Source organism: Pristis pectinata, chromosome 15 (assembly GCF_009764475.1).
Source record: "Pristis pectinata isolate sPriPec2 chromosome 15, sPriPec2.1.pri, whole genome shotgun sequence".
Taxonomy (NCBI): Eukaryota; Metazoa; Chordata; class Chondrichthyes; order Rhinopristiformes; family Pristidae; genus Pristis; species Pristis pectinata.
This window is the reverse complement of record NC_067419.1, coordinates 2714955-2734469: the sequence shown is the minus strand read 5'-3', so window position 1 is coordinate 2734469 and position 19515 is coordinate 2714955. Positions and strand designations below refer to the sequence as shown.

Genomic DNA, 19515 nt, shown 5'->3' with positions numbered 1-19515 from the left:
CTTCTGCCATGCAATCGTCGGGGTTTTCGGGCATGGCAGAATCGTGGATACCAGGGCACAGTTACCGATCTGGTTTGGGCCACCGTACAACCTACTTGTTTTGATATGAAATGAGAAACGGAGAACCAGCAGCCTCATTGCATCAACTTTTATTTCCCATGAACATTGCACAAGGAAGCAACAATGGTTTGCTGTCTCAAAAATAGTTTGCTGTATTACTATCTTCAGTTTTTACACCACAGCACAAAGCCAACATCCATTCTACAGAGCTCGGTGCACAGAATCTGTTTCAAAATGTTCCTGTCCTTTGTGTCATAAATCAGCGGGAACACACTCAAAACTGATATGAAATATTGTGGGTGTGTCCAAATCCAGAGACTCACTGGGTTGCTGCACTGTCAGATATACTGCCTTTACTGAGACATGAAGCTAAGATGGATGTACAAGATCTCATGGAACTACTTGTACAAGACGACTTTCCTCAATATATTATTCAATATTTACTCCTCAACCAACACCACCACTGCAGATGATCAGATTGACAACACATTACTGTGGACAAACCATTCAACATTTCCAATATTACTGCAGTAATATTTCTCAAGCAACTCATTAAGCAGGAAGAGCTTTGGAACAGTTTGTGTAGGAGGTTGTGCTGTAGAAATACATGTCTATTTTGAGCAGGTCTGCTCTTCTGTGGATACACTGTATGTAATTGTGGTCTACCCCGAGGTTTAAAGATGTGATAGTCCACAAGTCAGCAATATTTCCAGAGTGAACATAAAGGGGTATACAACTGGTTCAGTTACTGCACTGATGAGTAAACAGGCATATCTATGCCTTTATATCACAGGTACATTTTTCTCTGTTTTTTCTTTGCTTGCTGGTAAAATATGGCTCTACATAACTATAAAGAGTAGAAGATTAACAACTGTTTCTTTAACCACTTGGTCTGGGTTAATTTTGGCCCTGAAATACTGCTGTGTTAAATACACAATGCAAACGTGTTGCAATTGCTGATTGCTATTGTTACATACCTCTCGGGTTTAAGTTTCTCCAATTCAGGCCAGCATCTGGAGTCAAGGTGAAGGTTGGCGATGGGAACCTCTATAGTCATGCCACTTAGAATAAATTGCCCATTCAATAAACTGTCTTTATTTGACTCCCAAACGAACCTTCAGTTGACCAACACAAGTCCTGATTATTTTATTTCTGGTCTTTACAAAAATTACGGTGCATATCATAACCTTTATTCATAGTAGTCTTTGCTTCCCACCATTTTCTAGCAAAAGATCAAACCTTCGAGCTCTTTCCAATTAGATGAATTTTCTCCTCTGCTGAAGACACTAACGCAAGGCATGTGTACACAGGCACCAGATGCCCTCTGGGTGCACACAGGCACTTTTCAATGAGATTGCTGGAATGGGAAACCTGGCTGAACCTTCCTAAAGGCAAAGTGCATGAGGCTAAGTTTAGCTTGACTCACACAAGCTATGGATCTGAATCTTAGGTGCCTTAGTCTATCTAGTTGTTGCTGGATGTTGGACACATTTACGAGTTCTTTGAGAATGTGGCAATCAGCGTTGATAAAGAAGGACCAGGAGAGATAATGCATTATGAATTTCCAGAGGGCACTTGAGAATGTGAATAAGGCAAGAGCTCATGGCATTTCAATATAACAATTAGCACAGGTAGAGGATTAGCAAATTAACATAAAGGAGAAAACTGGAATAGATGGGTCATCTAAATACATGAGTTGCCGTGGAGATGAGTGCTGGGGTCTCAACAATTACTATCGATATTAAAAACTTAGATGAAGAGACTGGGTATCCAAATTTGACTGAGTCAAAGGCATGCGAAAGCAAGTGGTGAGGATACAAAGAGTCTGCAAATATATGCACATTGAAACTTTCTAGTCTGGCACCTTTGGGACCTAACTGGTACCAGACCACACACAATATGGACCACAGAAAATCCCCCCCCCCCCCCCCCCCCCCCCCAACTGATTACCTTCCTCTGAGCAGGAGAACTGTTCTTTTTAAGTATAGACCCTCTCCGGGTCATGTAAGGTTTCTGAGAACTGTTCACAACTGACGTTTCTGTAAATTGGAAATGCTGTCAGCTGAGATAGCTGTCGGCCGAGATTGCAAAAGTTGCACTAGTAGATTAATTAGCTACAGATTAGTACAGATCTTAGTTAATTTTAGATCTTAGTTAGAATTAATTAGTTAGTATGGATCTGTACTACAGATTCAAAATCTGCTGGACCATGGGAGTTCCCAGAGCATAGAATTTCAGAATGGAGTTTCAACCTGCATATAGATTAAATGAGTGAGCAGATCTTTGGTAGGTTGAGTATAATGAGAAGAATGTATGACGGACTAACAGAAAGGCAGAGATTGCTGTTATACTGATGGATCCTGATGTCCATCCAGGTAGACTAAGTAATTAAGGCAAAGTGAATGGGGTATTTATAGTGGAGAACACTTGTTACCACTGTACAGGGTATTGATGGGTGTACAGCGCACAGATTTGGTCTCTTTATTTCAAGACGGACGCACTTGCATTGCAGGCATCCTACAGAGTGTTGACGAGGTTGATTCTTGGGACAAATGGACTGACAGGACGAAATGGCGGGGCCCATTCTCACTGGAATTTGGAAGAGAGGTTGTCTTATTGAAACAAGATTCTGAGGAGGCTTGACAGGGCAGATACTGTCAGGATGTTTCCTCTTGGGGGGGACAATAGAACTGGGGACATAGTTTTCGAATAAGGATTACTCATTTAAGGCAGGGATGAGGAGGAATTTCTTCTCTGAAGGTGATGTCGGATCCGGTTATTTTCTAATCCACAGGTTCTTTCAGGAGTCCAGGAATCAGTTGAAAACAACTTGGTGCTTCACAAAGTTTTATTGGAAAAGTTTAAAACAAAGAAACAGTCACAGAGCACATGGCACTAGCTTTGATGAGCCAAGACAAAGGAAACAAAAGACGAGCTCAGGCCAGGGGAGAAGAGCAAGAGAGAGATTAACAAAAAGGGACACCTTTTATACCTGAGATAAGAGATGCTCTTTAGCTAACAATAGTCCAATCAGGATACTTGTGGCCTAACCAACCAATGAAAAAACAACATATTCACCTGATGGACGAGCCAATAAGCTAGTAAGCGGCCATTCCTTGTGTTGCCACTTGAGGTGTATTAAACACTGTACATGTTAAAAAACTGATTAAAACAGTCAAATCCAACAGTGTGAATCTTTGGAATTCTCTCCTCAGACTGTCTCCTCATAGTTACAAGTTTTATCCCTTACCATATGTAATTCCCTGTTGAAAGTTATTATTGAATTGGCTGCGAAGGTAAACCAGTGAATAAATAGACAGATGTAGATAGACTCTTGGTCTACGGAAGAGCCAAGACATGAAAGTGGCACCTAGGACAAGATTAGAGCAGCCATGATCGTATTGAATATCAGAACGTACTCAACAACCTGACTAGCCTCCCCTGCTCCTGTTTCATATGTTCTTATGGGTTAGTGGAGACCAAACACAATTTTCAGGCATGAGGGCTATAGTTATATGAAGAGACCGGGAAGTGGGGATTGTTCTTGCGCTGAGAGTTTTAAGCGATGATTAAATGAGATTTTGATAAGAAAGGACTATTTCCAGTATCCAGAAGTCACAGTGTTATGGTATTTTTCAAAAGGACAATAGGGGTAATGAAGGTTGTTTCAATGCAGCAAGTTGTACTCTATCTCAAAGAATCACAGAAGCCAATTCAATAATAACTTTCAACAATGAATAAGATAAGGTAACAGATAAAACTTGCGGCTATGAGAAGATAGCGTGAGACAAGAGGGACTGTTTCAAAGAAAGAAACAGCTTTTGTTAAAATGATTTTGATGTCTGCTGCTGGGCTAATAGGATTTATCATTTTCTTAGCAATTTAAAAACTCCCCTCTTGAATGAAGTAGGGCAGGTGTGATGCCGGAGGGGAGGGCACTGGAAAGGGAAGGGAGTTGGATGGAGAAGATGCTATCAGAAAGACCACACAGTCTGAGTTCTGCAAGGCACTGTGTGTGGGGATGGAGTTTATCTCTGAGATATCTCCATTGAATTTGTATCTAAGTCTAGATGTGATGAAATGCTCCATTGTTACCAACCTTCAGGTTATAAGACATTTAACGAAAATGTCTACAGTGCACTACATCAAGTGATGTCCTTGCTTAATACTACCTTTAGGTCTGAAGCTTTGTTTATTATTTTCTATTGGAACAAAGATGAGCCTTGTTAATATATCTGGCTGAGGCATTCACGACCCTAACCCTGAAGAAACCCTAGTGTTGTCTACAGACAACACAACCTGAAGCATACAAGTCTAAACCTAAGCTCCTGGTAAGGTATTCCAACAGGACTCTGGTCTTCCCTTCAGGCTTGGTTGCAAGGCCATAACCTGGCAGACTGGAAACTGCCCTGTTCTACAGCCCATCTGTGCTACGTTAACTGCTTTTGGCTGTGGCAAATCCTAAGCTGATTCAAAAAACAGAACGCTGAAAGTATTCAGCAGGTCAAGGAGCATCTGTGGAGGTAAAAGGTGCAAATTGACATTTCGGGTCAAGACCCTGCATCAGGACCGAGAGGGAACAGTAAAGATTGCCGGTAGATACCAGTCCAAAGGGAAGGCGTGTGGGGTAGGATAGAGGCTGGTGGGTGATGGGAAGGGAATGGTGGGCAGATGGGAGCAGGTGGGGAAGAGAGCGGAGGTGGGACAGAGGCTGGAACTAAATGGGGAAAGGACGATGGGTCGGACAGAAACTGGTAAGTGATACACCCCCACTGCCCTCCTCCCACACTCACTGTCCACTTAGCTTCCTTCTTCCTTTGTTCACCTCCCACCATTCCCTTCCCCTACCTGGTTTCACCTGCCCCTCATCCCATCCCCATCTGATTCCACCTATCATCTACCAGCCTCTTGTCTCCCCCGTCCCCTACGTGGATCCACCTGCCCGTCATCCTCTCCCCGTTTGGTTCCACATCACCTACCAGCCTCTCTCCCTCCCCACACTGCTATATAATGGCAAGCGTTCTTGTTCCCTCTCAGTCCTGATGAAGGGCTCGACCCAAAACATCGACTTACACCTTTCGCCTCCACAGATGCTGTTTGACCCACTTTTTTTTCCAGCGTTATTTTTTGTTCTAGGTTCCAGCACCTGTAGCGTCTTTCGTCTTCAAACTCGGTTGTGACAATTCTGCAATAGAAAGGATAAAGTGAAGATTCAAGAGAATGTGCATTTATAGTCATGAAGAAGGCCTTAAAAGAGTTTTCTCAATAACTAGAAAACCGTAGCTCTCTGGATGTGCTAGAGTTTCATGGACTCCTGGTTTAGCCTTCTGAAGCCTGAAACATCCACTGGGTTTGGCCTCCTTACATAGTTAACAACATGAGAAATTGCCAGGGTTGTTGAAATAATTCTGAATCAACCCTTCACACAAGGAGTATTGTGGGTTTGGGATTAGTAGTCTGGAAAGCATCAGAACAGTGCTGGAAGTGCCATGTGCTTCACTATCTCCCTCTCCATTGAGTGTAAGGCGCCTACTCACTGAGGTACGCCTGCTTTCTGTTAGGAACCCAGCCCCATGGTTGTTATGGCATGGATCACTTTCCAATGGAACAGAGTAGGTTCACAGATACTGTCACTATGAAAGGCTCAGGATGCAAATATCATTCACACTACACTGGAAGATCATTTGAATTCAATTACCCTGATATAAACTTGAGGAAGCAATAGTAATAGGGCAAAGGAGGGAGGAATTCCTGAAATGTCTACATGAGAAACACTTTGATCAGTAGGCTTCAGGCTAACAAGTAAAAAGGCTGGATCTAGTTCTGGGAAATAAATTGGGAAAGTTGGCCATGTTTGAATGGAGGGGAGCAATTGGGCAACCATTATCATAACAGCATCAGTTTTTTTGTAGTTTTGGAAAGGGACAAAAATGCAAAGTTAATTTCCCTGAGTGGAAAAAAAGATCTACACTGGTGGAACGGAATCAAAGACTGGCGTGTGAAATAATAAGTTGGCAACAGGGGCCTTCAAAGAGATAGTTCAGCTGAAGATTAGGTATACTTCCACAAGGTTTAAGGAAGGGAATCCAAAGCTAGACTTAATGGATGGCTAAAGATACAAATAGTGAAAGGATAAAGAATAAAATAAGACATGGTAAATATTGGGTTAATATAATGACCCAGAAGTGTTTATTAAGCATTTAAAGAATAATCTGTAGTGGTTGTTTGAGGCACTTTGCTTCCATTCTTCATCAAAGAAATGGGTGCTGCCCATTCACAATAAAGGAGGAGGTGCTGGTAGAGGAAACAGATAGGATGAAAAATATTACAGCTGAGGTATTTAAAGATGGGTGGTGCTCAATATAGAAACATCATCCAACTCAGAAGGGATGGATTATAGGTTGCTGGGGAAATTCAGGGTTGGAGGTCCACAATCTTCCAATCCTCCCTCGGTATAGGATGGTACGCGAAGACTGCAGAGATGCAGATGCAATACCCATCTTCAATAGAAGGGGAGAGAGACAAACCTACTACCAAGTGAGCCTAACATTGGAGGCAAGGAAGCTTATGAAGACAATAAGCTAGTGCAAAATGCAAACTGTGTTTTGGTAACTTGTTAAAGTTTTCGAATGAAATGACAATAAGTGTTGATGCCTGTTGATATGTAATCCTTCCACTGGAAAAGAAGATCTTAAAGAATAAATATAAAAGTGACAACGTCCAAGATTACTTCGTGGATTGGTGGTTTTAAAACAAGTGTCCCTGGATTTAATCTGCTGCTCTGCACTGTCTGGGGAATGGAGCAAGACCAAGAGTGTAAAAAGTAGTCTCAATCTTTCTCAGTCCAGTGACTTCTACAGAGCGATGATTCATGCTGAAAACTGGGCTTATTTGCAGCAACACTTGTAACCAAGATTGGGCTAAGCTGTGGTATCCTCCCTCAAAGATTGAGCTACTGTTACTTAAAATCATGCTCCATCAAGAAGTAACAAGCTAGAATTGAGTCCAGTCTTGCAGGTAAAATAATGATTACTTTGTTGAGCTACCGCTTTTTGTGGATTTAGGACTCTCATGGGAAGCAAAACAAAGGAGGAAATAAAAGGAGAAATAAGATGTTGAAAATGATTTAGTATTTTCAAATTACAGAGGTTTGATACCAAATTTGGATAGGTGCTTTCTAGTTAAACAGCTGCCAATCCACTTTAGAACCCAGAAATTCCAATACACCCTAATAGGATTTGGATGTTATGTCGTGCTTTGTAACAAAAACAGGCATAATATTGGAAGAAGTTACTGGGCGTGGATAGATTTTGCAGAATGATTTTTTGATTGGTTTTCTTGGTTTGCTATTTTATAATGTTTGACTTGGCAACAGGTGTTAACAGTTAAATTAAGTTCCATTCCTTTATGAAATCCTTTTTTGCCTGCACTCCAGATTATTTGTTTCAAGATGTACCAATGAATTTGGGAATGAGGAGGTTAGGATTATAGGAAACGTGAGGTCATGGTAAGTTTCAAATAATGCAAATTTAAACACGTCCCTCTATCCAGAAATATACATGGTAAATCCGTGTCAGTGACCATTTTATCCTATCCATATCTGAAACATTCCCTTTCTCACTCCCAATTCTTAATGTGTTTCTAACTCCGGCTAAATTCGTCTTTGAAAAATAAATAGCTGTTCCCTCTGATGCACTCGACGCTAATTATGCAAGCCAGCATGTCATTAAATGCTGGCATCAAACGACAAGGTGATTCTGCCAAATTAACCTGAATTGAAATGAACATCCACATGAAAATAAAATGCAAGATGCTCTTTGAAGAATGGTTTTATAGAATATTTTTTCTGTTACAATGGAATTTTCAGACATCTGACTGGCAGACTAGAACAGAATGAATTACTAATTACCTTTAGAGGCAGGTGCTCCAAAACTCCAAGCTCCTGAAGAACTAATTGAGCTGACAGCTCAGCTGAACCCTGTTAACTGCACCAATTTGCAATGAATTCCAGTCACCTGGAGTTTGTGACCAAGTCACTGGAGTCCTGGCAACTTTGATGACTGACTGGAGACTCTGGGGCAAATGAGTCCTCAGGTGTTTTGGACGAACCATTAAAAGGATGCTGTCATGTGGATAAAGAACATTTCACGGCACTCTAGATGGACATGGGAAATGTTGATAAGGAAGTCCTAAATAGTTTTCGATTTCAGCATCTGCAGTCCTTTATTTCTCTAGTGCTAAATAATAATGCATTGATGAATTCACATGTAGAGTTGATGTAGTAATAAGATAAGATATCTTTATTAGTCACATGTACATCGAAACACACAGTGAAATGCATCTTTTGTGTAGAGTCTTCTGGGGGCAGCCCGCAAGTGTTGCTGCGCTTCCGGCGCCAACATAGCACGCCCACAACTTCCTAACCCGTATATCTTTGGAATGTGGGAGGAAACCGGAGCACCCGGAGGAAACCCACGCAGACACGGGGGGAAGGTACAAACTCCTTACAGACAGCGGAAGGAATTGAACCCAGGTTGCTGGCGCTCCAGACATCCTAAGACATGTTTTCATAAGTATAATGAGCCTAGGACACAAAACTTTGGCCATTGATTAGGTTTTAAGGACCATCTTAATGGTGATGGTACAAGCAGGGTTTAGTGAGGGGTTTCCACAGCCTCAGGCCTAGGCAATTGAAAGCAAAGTCGTCAGTGGTGGAGGGAAGGGAGTGAGAGATACACCAGAGGCCAAAACGAGGAAGCTACAGAGAAATCTGAAACAAGTAAAAGGCAAACTGAACTTACATGAGACTTGTAGAATTTGTCCAGTTCTTTCAGCAGCAAGTCGTGGATCTCAGGGTGGATGGCAAGTGGGTAAGAAGTGAAGCCCAGAGTACTGCTGGTGGTTTCAAATCCTGCTGCAAAGAAAATGAACCTCTGCCCCACGATTTTATCAAGAGTGAGGATCTTCTTTTGGACAATGGACGAATTTGCCATGGCTGCATGTTTTGCATTCAGTGCCCCAGCTGATTCCTCGGGCTGATCATCGGAATTGGCAAGGTCAAACTCTTCCGTAGTGGCATAATCAGTGGAAATCGGCGAATCTAACAGAAGCTGCAGGAAATCTCTTTGCCTCTGTAAAGCACAAGCACGGATTCATTAAAAGTGCGACACCAAGAACTGATCATCTGCAGGGGAAGCTAAGCGTTTGAATAGACTGATCTGCACTACAACAGGAAATTCTGAAAATATACAGCAGGAACTTCTGTGTCTGCAAAGGCAAAATAACATTTCGGAAAGAAGTGACCAAAGGTCCCCATAGAGAACTTTGATGAGGAGTTAATGCTTTAACACCTGATATCCGGCCATCAATTCTTCAGTTTTAATTTTAAGGTTCTTAAAGTAATTATCTTGACATCTCTGGTCTGCACTCGATGAGACATTGCCTCTGTTTTTTTTCACTTGTCCCTCTCTGCAACTTAAAACACACTTGCCACCTCACTTTTCCAATTCTGATGAAGGGTTGTTGACCCAAAATATTGACTGTTTCTTTCCCCACTGATGCTGCCTGACCTGATGGGTATTCTAGCATTCTGTTTTTGCCGCAATTCCTCATCTTGACTGAGCTTGGTACTTTAGGAAACAATTGGGTTTATTCGCTCCCCTGCCTTGGACTCTCCTGGCCTATCCTCTCATATTCCCTCAGTTTAGCTGCACCATCAGCTCACTCTGCCAACATGAACAACAGCCATGTGGGTGAGCAGAGAACGGACTTGGGAACTGTTGGCTTCACTGATCCCAAGACCTGAACGCACTATAACTTACATACAATAGGCACTGCAGCCTGTCAGAGAAGGTTGCAATGTGAGCAGACAGTTGGAGCATTAGAAATGAAACAGTTTCTGTCAGCACTGTCAAAACTATAAGATGCAAAGAACTTTCCTCTTAGACCATTGGTCTGTTTTTGCGGTGCCCCTTCCATGCCACCAGCTTCTTATTTCCCTCCCAACAACCAACTGTTACTACACACACAGAAGACAATGCACTATCTTGTAACTGACTGTCCCAGTCACTGACAACTAAATGAAATTCAAGAAGCTGCAGATGCTGCAAATCTGAAATTAAAACAGAAAATGCTAGAAACACTCAGCAGGTCAGGCAGCATCTGTGGAAGGAGAATCTCATGTTTTGGGTCAAAGGCCCTTTGTTAGAACTGGGAAAGCTCCATCCAAAATTGTTAACTTGGTTTTATTATTGTCACGTGTACCAAGGCACAGTGAAAAACTTTGTTTTGCTTGCCATTCATGCAGATCATTTGATCACATCAGTGCATTGAGGTAGTACAAAGGAAAACAATAACAGAATGCGGAATAAAGTGTTACAGTTACAGAGAAAGTGCAGTGCAGGCAGACAATAAGGTGCGAGGCCATAACAAGGTAGATTGTGAGGTCAAGAGTCCTTATTATACAAGGGAACCATTCAATAGCCTTATAACAGCAGGATAGAAGCTGTCCTTGAGCCTGGTGGTACGGACTTTCAGACTTTTGTATCTTCTGCCAGATGAGAGATGGGAGAAGAGAGAATATCCAGGGTGGGTGGGTCTTTGATTATGTTGGCTACTTTACCTCTGCTTTGGTTTTCAACCTGACCTGCTGAATGTTTCCACTCTGACAACTACCTTCCTGCATTGAGCCATCAAAATAGACCCATTCCTTCAGCAAACCAATCAGAAACAGCAGGGGAACAGCACTGGGAACCAAATGGAGTCTGATCTACACAGAGTAATGGTTGATATGTTACATTCACCTGAGACTACGTCAGTAGAGCCATGGTAATATTCATAAATGATCTGGGAGTAGGGCAAATGAGAACTCCCAGGTTTAATAGTCAGTTCCCTGTTGTGTAGCAGTGCAATAACAGTTGTAACTTTCAGGAAAGAAGGCAGCATAGATTTTCTTTCTAACCAGTATTTACAGATCTTACCACTTGCGATGACTTGGGATGGTGTGCTAATTAGGACTGATGGAGCTCCCTTTTAAGTAAGTTTATCATCAAATATAAACTAAGGACCCATTTTTCATGAAGATATCACAAGATTATTTCAAAGAGGCAGAATCGATGATGAGTACTTTGCAGCCTTTTAAGTGTTAAAATATTCATCGCTTTGAAATGCAAAATTGCCTCAATGGCAGAATGTTTATTAAATTAGTAATAAAATGGCTACTTCTACTACATTCACGATTTGAGATATTGATGTATTTTTCTGCCCTGCCTCCTCATTTCATTTTTTTGCAATGGTGCACAGTATTTTAAGCGCCTCTCCTCTTCTTTATGCAAGCAGTCAATCTTTACTGTGTATCCACTCTAATTAATGGTGGAAAGGTTATTTGACTGTGGAGGGCATTGCACCCAATGCACCTCTGCTGGCTCTTTGAAACTTTAAGTTTGTTAAATCACTCCTGGTATATCGGAATACCGGTTTCTTGCAATTCCTTTCCTTCAGATGTCAATAGGGAAGACCTGAATCAAGGGAATACTTATAATTTTCTTGAAGATGATGATTTGGGTTTTGGTTAGTAAAACCATGGTATACCTTGGTTGTCTTAATCCTCTCCAGAGCTCAGGTTAAATTTGGTAATTGACTTTTCCTTTGGTATACAAGTGGCAACAGATAATGGTGCTTATCCATGAATGCGGGTCCTCTTTTGGAAGACTCAGTGGTTCCTCATGAGCCAGGTGATACTTTCATAGAGCTTAAAGCCGTGTGCCGATTGCTGCCTCTCATTGGAATGGTCTTTAAAGAGATGCTGTTCTTCAACTCTTAGGTTCCACAAATAAAGATATGTGGTGCAGGCACTGCTGTCAAAGCAGTCACTGTCCACCCTGGTTACCATTAAGAAGGTTCATAAATTCCTGCAGACAATTGTGAATGTTTTTAACGTGCTGCTGGAAGTTTGAAGGTATTCGCCCAGCTATTGACGGAAGGGGAAATGGTACGTGACTTTGAGAATTGAGCATCTGTCCTCCTTTTCTCTCCTAGATGGAAGAGTTTGTGAGTTTTGACAAATTATTTTCTGTACATTGATCTGACTGTCAAATCTCATGAAATATTATTATCCATGAAAAATTTGTTGAAATATATTAAATATGACTCACGCCTGCAGCCAAAATTTCATCTATTTCAGCTTTATCTCCCCTGTTAGTCATGTTGGTTCAACGCTTGAGAATCAATTAGATAATCACCAGGAATGTGCCATTTTTTTTGCAATGGTGCACAGTATTTTAAGCGCCTCTCCTCTCAAAGACAATATTTGGTTAACTGTTTATATTCCCTTGCAAACTGTGAGGTGGAAAGAATTGAATAGAAAATCAGTAGTTGCCAAGATAGCTTGTGGATGGTGACACTGGTCAACATGACATATTTGGAATGTTCATCTCCTTGACAAGTCTACACACATGGTTGAAGTAAACAAGTTTTGCTGGTTTTGCTGGGGTCCATTTTAAAAACAGTGATAGCTGCAGAAGTTCCTCCATCTTGATCAGTTAGGGAAATGGGCCAAGGAGTGGCAAATGGATTTTAATACAGATACGTGTGAGGTGATGCATTTTGGAAAGTCAAGCCAGAGTAGGACTTGTGCTATTCATGGTAGGGCACTAGGGAGTGTAATGGAACAGAGGGACCTGAGAGTACAAGTACATAATTCATTGAAAGCAGCATCACAGGTCGACAGGGTGGTGAAAAAGGCATTTAGCACGTTGGCCTTCATCAGTCAGGGCACTGAGTATAGGAGCTGGGACATTATGTTACAGTTGTATAAGTCGTTGGTGAGGCCACACTTGGAGTACTGTGTACGGTTTTGGTCACCCTGTTAAAGGAAAGACGTGGTTAAACTTGAAAGATTGCAGAGATGATTTATGAGGATGTTGCCAGGACTAAAGGGCCCAAGTTATCGGGAGAGGTTGGCCAGGCTAGGTCTTTATTCCTTGGAACATAGTAGGATGAGGGGTGGCCTTATAGAAGTGGTTAAAATTATGAGAGGCATAGATTAGGTGGATGGCATAGATTTAGGATGAGAGGGGAAATATTTAAATGGGGCCCGAAGGGCAACTTTTCTACATGGGGGTGGTGAAAATATGGAACAAGCTGCCAGAGGAAGTGGGTGAGGCAGGTAAATTAGTGTCATTTAAGAAGCACTTGGATAGGTACAGGGAGGGGCGGGGCTTGGAGGGATATGGGCCGAACGCAGGAAATTGGGACTAGCTGGGTGGGCACCGTGGTCGGTATGGACTGGTTGGGTTGAAGGGCCTGTATCTGTACCGTATTACTCTGTGCCTCTAACTTTTTTTGACCCATTCCCATCCCTGTGCCTGGTACCATCATCCTTTTTAACTTTTTCCCACCTTCTGCCCTGTTTGAAATCTTCACCTTTGCCTTTCCTGCCCTTCTTTTGTCTCCATGCTTGTTCCAAATGTGTTTCACCTTAAATTTATTCCACTTCTGAAGAAATTTCATCAATCTGATTTCCTCCCGACAGATGCTGCCCTAACCTGTGGAATATTTGCAATATTTTCTGTTTCTATTTCACACCTCCAGCATCTGTAGCAATTGTGTAAAAAGTGACATGTTTATTGAAACTAGTCTGTATTGATTAAGTTCTCAATTTAGATGGTTGGAATCCCAATATGTGCTGAACTAATTAATTTTAGTTGTGAGTCATTCATGATGCTATACCGAGTCTTGATGCCTAAGCCTTCCTCTGCCTTTGTTAGGCCCCTTTTCATCTGATTGGCCATCTCATCTGCCTCTTTCTCCTTTACTCTGTTGACTTTTCTCTGCCATGCTTCATTTTCCAGGTCTAGTTATCTCATTGAACTCACCCAACTCGTATGACAACATGGTCTACATTAGCATCATTTCTAGCCCCGAGCTCCTATTCTTCCCAAAGCTGTTGTGGTTCTGCTCTGCTCCTTCCTCCTTTGGCATTCATTATGTCCCGATTGACTCTTACCAATTTTTATAGATGTACCATAGAAAGCATTCTATCCGGATGCATGCTTGGTATGTCAACTGCTCAGCCCAAGACCGCAAAGAATCGCAGAGAGTTGTGAACACAACCCAGTCCATCTCACAAACCAACCTCTCCTCCACTGGCTCTGTCTACACTTTCCACTGCCTCAGGGAAGCAGGCAACATAATGAAAGACCTCTCCCTCCCTGGTCATTCCGTCTTTTCTCCTCTCCCATTGAGCAGAATAAACAAAAGCCTGAGAGCACATACCATTAGGCTCAAGGACAGCTTCTATCCCGCTATTATCAGACTCTTGAACGGACCTCTCATATGGTAAAAGATGAATTCTTGATCTCCGAATCTGCCTCGCTGTGGCCCTTGCACTTTATCTACCTGCACAGCACTTTCTCTGTAACTGCAAAACTATATATTCTGCATTCTTATTTTACTACATAGATGTAATTGTATACGGCATGATCTGCCTGGATGGCACACAAAACAAAAGCTTTTCACTCTATCTAAGTACATGTGACAATAATAAACCAATACCAACACCTATTCGTAAAAGCGCATGGATAAGGAACAGAATAGATAATGCCCCCACAAAAAGCCTGCCATTGTCCCTCAAACCAAACAGCCTCAGTGATCTTACAAAGTTCCTTTGCTCTGCCTTGTAACAGGAAGCATACCAAAACACTATTTGTGAAGCTCCTTAGGATATTTCGGCATTAGGTGCACTTTATAAATGCAAGTTAGGATTGGTGTAGCAATGGCAGATGAAAGAAATGTTGCACAGGAGGCAGAAGTCTACCATCTCTTTTTGAGATGTACTGCTGTCCAGCTTAACGTAAGGTGCCTGTGTAGGACAAGTATCTCCACTAAACTTGCCTACATTTACAATAAACAGGAATTGAACTTCTACTTGCTGTACAAGAATCCACGCCAGAGGTTTAATACATGATAACAAAACAATTTCTTACTCTGTGATGATCTTTCTTTACTTGAGTTGTGAATTACTTGAGTTAATACCTAATACTACAACCTCTCTCTAAGTCACAAAATTATGCCTGCACACCCATACTGTCTTGGTGGTCAATATGTCGGTGACCCAGTGATGTATGTCTTCTCTTCACTGACTAGGTCACTCCTTCTCAGTAGTCAACTCACTAATGTCTTCTGGTGACTAAACAGGTTAACATTCCTGTAAGCAGGGTCATTGTAGCTGCTGTTCTTTTAAGGCCACTGGACTCCACAGCCTATTTTTGTTGACTACCCTGAATATGTGTTGCTTTCTGCTCCAGATTCCAGCATCTGAAGTCTTGTCTGATGATGTGACCTTCCAGCTACAGCTTACCCTACTGCTTCAGCCATACGCTGCAAACCTGGACCACCTGGCTTTGAACATTTCGTTCAAACAATTTGTTAGCCTCACATTTGTCTTAGTACGATACAAATAGACCATAGATCTACAATCAATTGCACTTCATGTTATAAAATATATCAGTGACAGCATGTCATTCTGCATACAACCACCTTTAACAGATTTGTTTGTTTTATCTTATCTTTTGAGAAGAATTTTGAGTACATTGACATCAGATTAACAAATTACTCGTGGAAAGAAAATCCTTATAGTGCTTTACAGAACCTTACAACTCTGCAAAGCTTTTTACAGCAAAGGAAGTACCTATGACCAGCATAACCTGCTCTATTATCAGAAACCTTGCAGCCATTTTTCACAGTGCAGTTTTGCAAACAAGAGAGTGATTATATATCAGTTCTGGTAATTGACCCATGGCATTGCAGACAACTGCACAGCTTTGCTTCCAGTAGTATAACACAATCTTTTATGCATTCCTGAGAAGGAACATGGGGTCTCAGTTTAACACTTCATATAAAGGTGTGGCCTCTGGCAGTACAGTGCTCCCTCAATTTTGCTTTAAAAGAATGGAAAGCTATGAAGAGTGGTATGAAAAGAAAATCAGTTGCAAGAAAAATTGAAGGAATGTTAGTCTTTATAACCAGAAGACTAGAATTTAAAAGGGAGAATATTTCACTCCAGATAAGCAAGGCCACATCTGGAGTACATTACTGGACACCATACCTTAGAAAACATGCATTGGCCTTAGGGAAGTGGTATATTCACCAGAATGTTACCAGAATTTCAGACCATGAGCAGACAATGTATTAACTAAGCGTGTTCTTCAGCATGTAGGTTAAATGGCAATATGATGAAGACTTTTAGAACTGGATGAATAGATCGATAATCTCCCAGCAGCAGAAAAAATATTTCTTTCAAAGCTATTCAAGAAGAATTAGCAAATGTTCTACACAAAAGGTAACTGATTTGAAGCTTTCACCCACAAAAGCATTAGCTGTGAGCACAAACAGTTTTAAATGTGAGTTTGACAGATCTTTGCTTGCCAAGTGAATTAGGGATAATAGAATCAAATCACATGAAGGGACTTAGAATTTAGATCAACAATGACACGAATGAATGGCATAATAGCCTGATAGTGTTCTTTGAGGAGGTGACCAGGCAGATTGATGAGGGTAGGGCGGTAGATGTGGTCTACATGGATTTTGGTAAGGCATTTGACAAGGTTCCACATGGTAGGCTTCTTCAGAAGGTCAGGGGGCATGGGATCCAGGGAGACTTGGCCGTGTGGATTCAGAATTGGCTTGCCAGTAGAAAGCAGAGGGTTGTGGTGGAGGGAGTGCACTCAGACTGGAGGGCTGTGACTAGTGGTGTCCTGCAGGGATCAGTTCTGGGACCTCTGTTTTTCGTGATTTTTATTAATGGCTTGGATGAGGGGGTGGAAGGGTGGGTTGGCAAGTTTGCAGCCGACACAAAGGTCGATGGTGTCGTGGATAGTGTGGAGGATTGTCAAAGGTTGCAGAGGGACATCGATAGGATGCAGAGCTGGGCTGAGAGGTGGCTGATGGAGTTCAATCTGGAGAAGTGTGAGCTGGTACACTTTGGAAGGACAAACTCCAAGGTGGAGTACAAAATTAATAGCAGGATTCTGGTTAGTGTGGAGGAGCAGAGGGATCTGGGGGTTCATATCCACAGATCACTGAAAGTTGCCTCAGGTGGATAGGGTAGTTAAGAAAGCTTATAGGATGTTAGCATTCGTAAGTCGTGGGATCGAGTTTAAGAGCCGCGAGGTAATGATGCAGCTCTACAAAACTCTGGTTAGACCACACTTAGGGTACTGTGTCCAGTTCTGGTCGCCTCATTATAAGAAGGATGTGGAGTTGTTGGAGAGGGTGCAGAGGAGATTTACCAGGATGCTGCCTGGTTTGGAGAGGATGCATTATGAGGTGAGACTAAGGGAGCTAGGGCTTTACTCTTTGGAGAGAAGGAGGATGAGAGGAGACATGATAGAGGTGTACAAAATATTAAGAGGAATAGAGAGTGTAGACAGCCAGCGCCTCCTTCCCAGAGCACCAATGCTCAATACAAGAGGACATGGCTTTAAAGTAATGGGTGGGAAGAGCAAGGGAGATATCAGAGGAAGGTTTTTTACCCAGAAAGTGGGATACGCTGCCTGGGGTGGTGGTGGAGGCAGGTACATTGGTCAAATTCAAGAGATTGTTAGATAAGCATATGGAGGAATTTAGAATAGGGGGATATGTGGGAGGAAGGGGTTAGATAGGCTTAGGCAAGGTTTAAAGGGCCTGTATTGTGCTGTACTGTTCTATGATTCTATAATTCTATAATTAGCTTGCATGGCTAGTTTCTATTCCCTGCACTACTATCAGCCCAGATCTTGTCTGCAGTGGGATCTGAATCCATAATTGTTGGATCTAAAGGCATGAGTGTTATTGGTTGATGTACACTGACGGCTGGTACAGGAAAAAGTTGGAGCAGAGAACCTGGAGCCTTGCATGATGCACGATTGCTACTGGAGATTTTGATCCTGATGAAAGAAGGTCCTCAATTCCCCTGCAGTAACATCTCTCAACTTTGATTCGCAAAACATTAACGCAAAATAGACAACAACTTGCAATGTTCTTGCCGTTGTCACTGTTGGGTTTGACTGTTTTAAGCAGTTTTTTAACATCTATAGTGTTTAATACACCTCAAGTGGCTGCACGAGGAATGACCACTTCCTAGCTTATTGGTTCGTCCATCAGGTGAATATGTGTTTTTTCATTGGTTGGTTTGGCCACAAGTATCTAATAGGTTTCCTGATTGAACTATTGTTAGCTAAGGAGTACCTCTTATCTCAGGTATAAAAGGTGTCACTTTTTGTTAATCGCTCTCTTGCTCTTTACCCCCCCCCCCAACTCCCCCCCCCCCCCCCCCCCCCCCCCCCCCCCCCCCCCCCCCCCCCCCCCCCCCCCCCCCCCCCCCACCGGCCTTAGCTCATCTTTAGTTCCTTTTGTCTTGGTTCATCTCCCAGTGGTAAAGCTAGTGGCATGTGCTCTGTGACTATTTCTTTGTTTTAAACGTTTTCAATAAAAATTTGTGAAGCACCAAGTTGTTTTCAACTCACTCCTTGACTCCTGAAAGAACCTGCGGATTCAAAAATAACCGGATCCGACATCACCGAACCTGAAATGTAAATTAATTCTCAACATGAAAGACTGTGAAATTCAGCAATGGCAATGAGGATAGCACTCAAGTAGATACCGTCCTCTATAAAAACTTATCAGGGTAAATGGGGGGAGGGAACTTCAACAAAACTCTATTTCAACAAAGTGAAAATAAAGAAAAACTGCAGATGCTGGGAATCTAAAACAAAAACAGAAAGTGCTGGAATTACTCAGCAGGTCAGACCACATCTGTGGGAAGGGAAACAAGAGTTAATGTTTCAGGTTGAACTGGTTTCAGCCTCAGAGATATCCCCCCTCCCTCACCCTCCCTGCAGTTTAATGAGTTTTTTTCTGTCTCCTTTTCAATTCTGATGAAGGTTCTTCTATTTTTGTTCTATATCAACACACTTACACTTGTGCTTCTCCATCAATAGAAAAAGTCCCCTTGTTCCTTCCCCTCCCTCTTCATCCATGCCTATATTAGCTCTCATATACTTATATCTTATACTTACCGTACTTGACTGACCATAAAATTGATCTCATCCAAAATGCTATCAATTCTACCTTTAGTGTGTGTTTTCAGGAGGGTTATTAAATAAACATAGATCTTAGGAACCAAAACCAAAATCTTGGTCAGTGGTAGGTTTCAAGGAACGCCTTAAATGGGGAAAAAAGACATGGAGCAGTTTGGAGAGAGAGTTCTTGAGATTGCAACAGAGGCAGCTCAAGGCATAGCCACCAGTCATGGATTGATCAAAAACTGGCCTGGTGGAACGTGTACACAGAAGTCAAAGTGTTGAAGAAAGGCAAGGACCAGGGGTGGGGGGGGGGGGGGGGCTTGAAAACAAGCATGAGGATTCTCAGTAGCGCCAGGCCAAGAGCCGCTATAGTTCATGAGCACAGGGCTGATGG

General features: G+C 42.2%; 1 protein-coding gene across 1 annotated transcript in view; it reads right to left on the bottom strand.

Moving 5' to 3' along the window:
• LOC127578524 (thromboxane-A synthase-like) overlaps positions 1-19515 on the bottom strand; it is a 163310-nt gene that overhangs the window by 12967 nt on the left and 130828 nt on the right. The window contains 2 exon segments of the mRNA XM_052030664.1: positions 1038-1162; positions 8862-9193. Of these exon segments, the coding sequence (XP_051886624.1) occupies positions 1038-1162; positions 8862-9193 (457 nt within the window).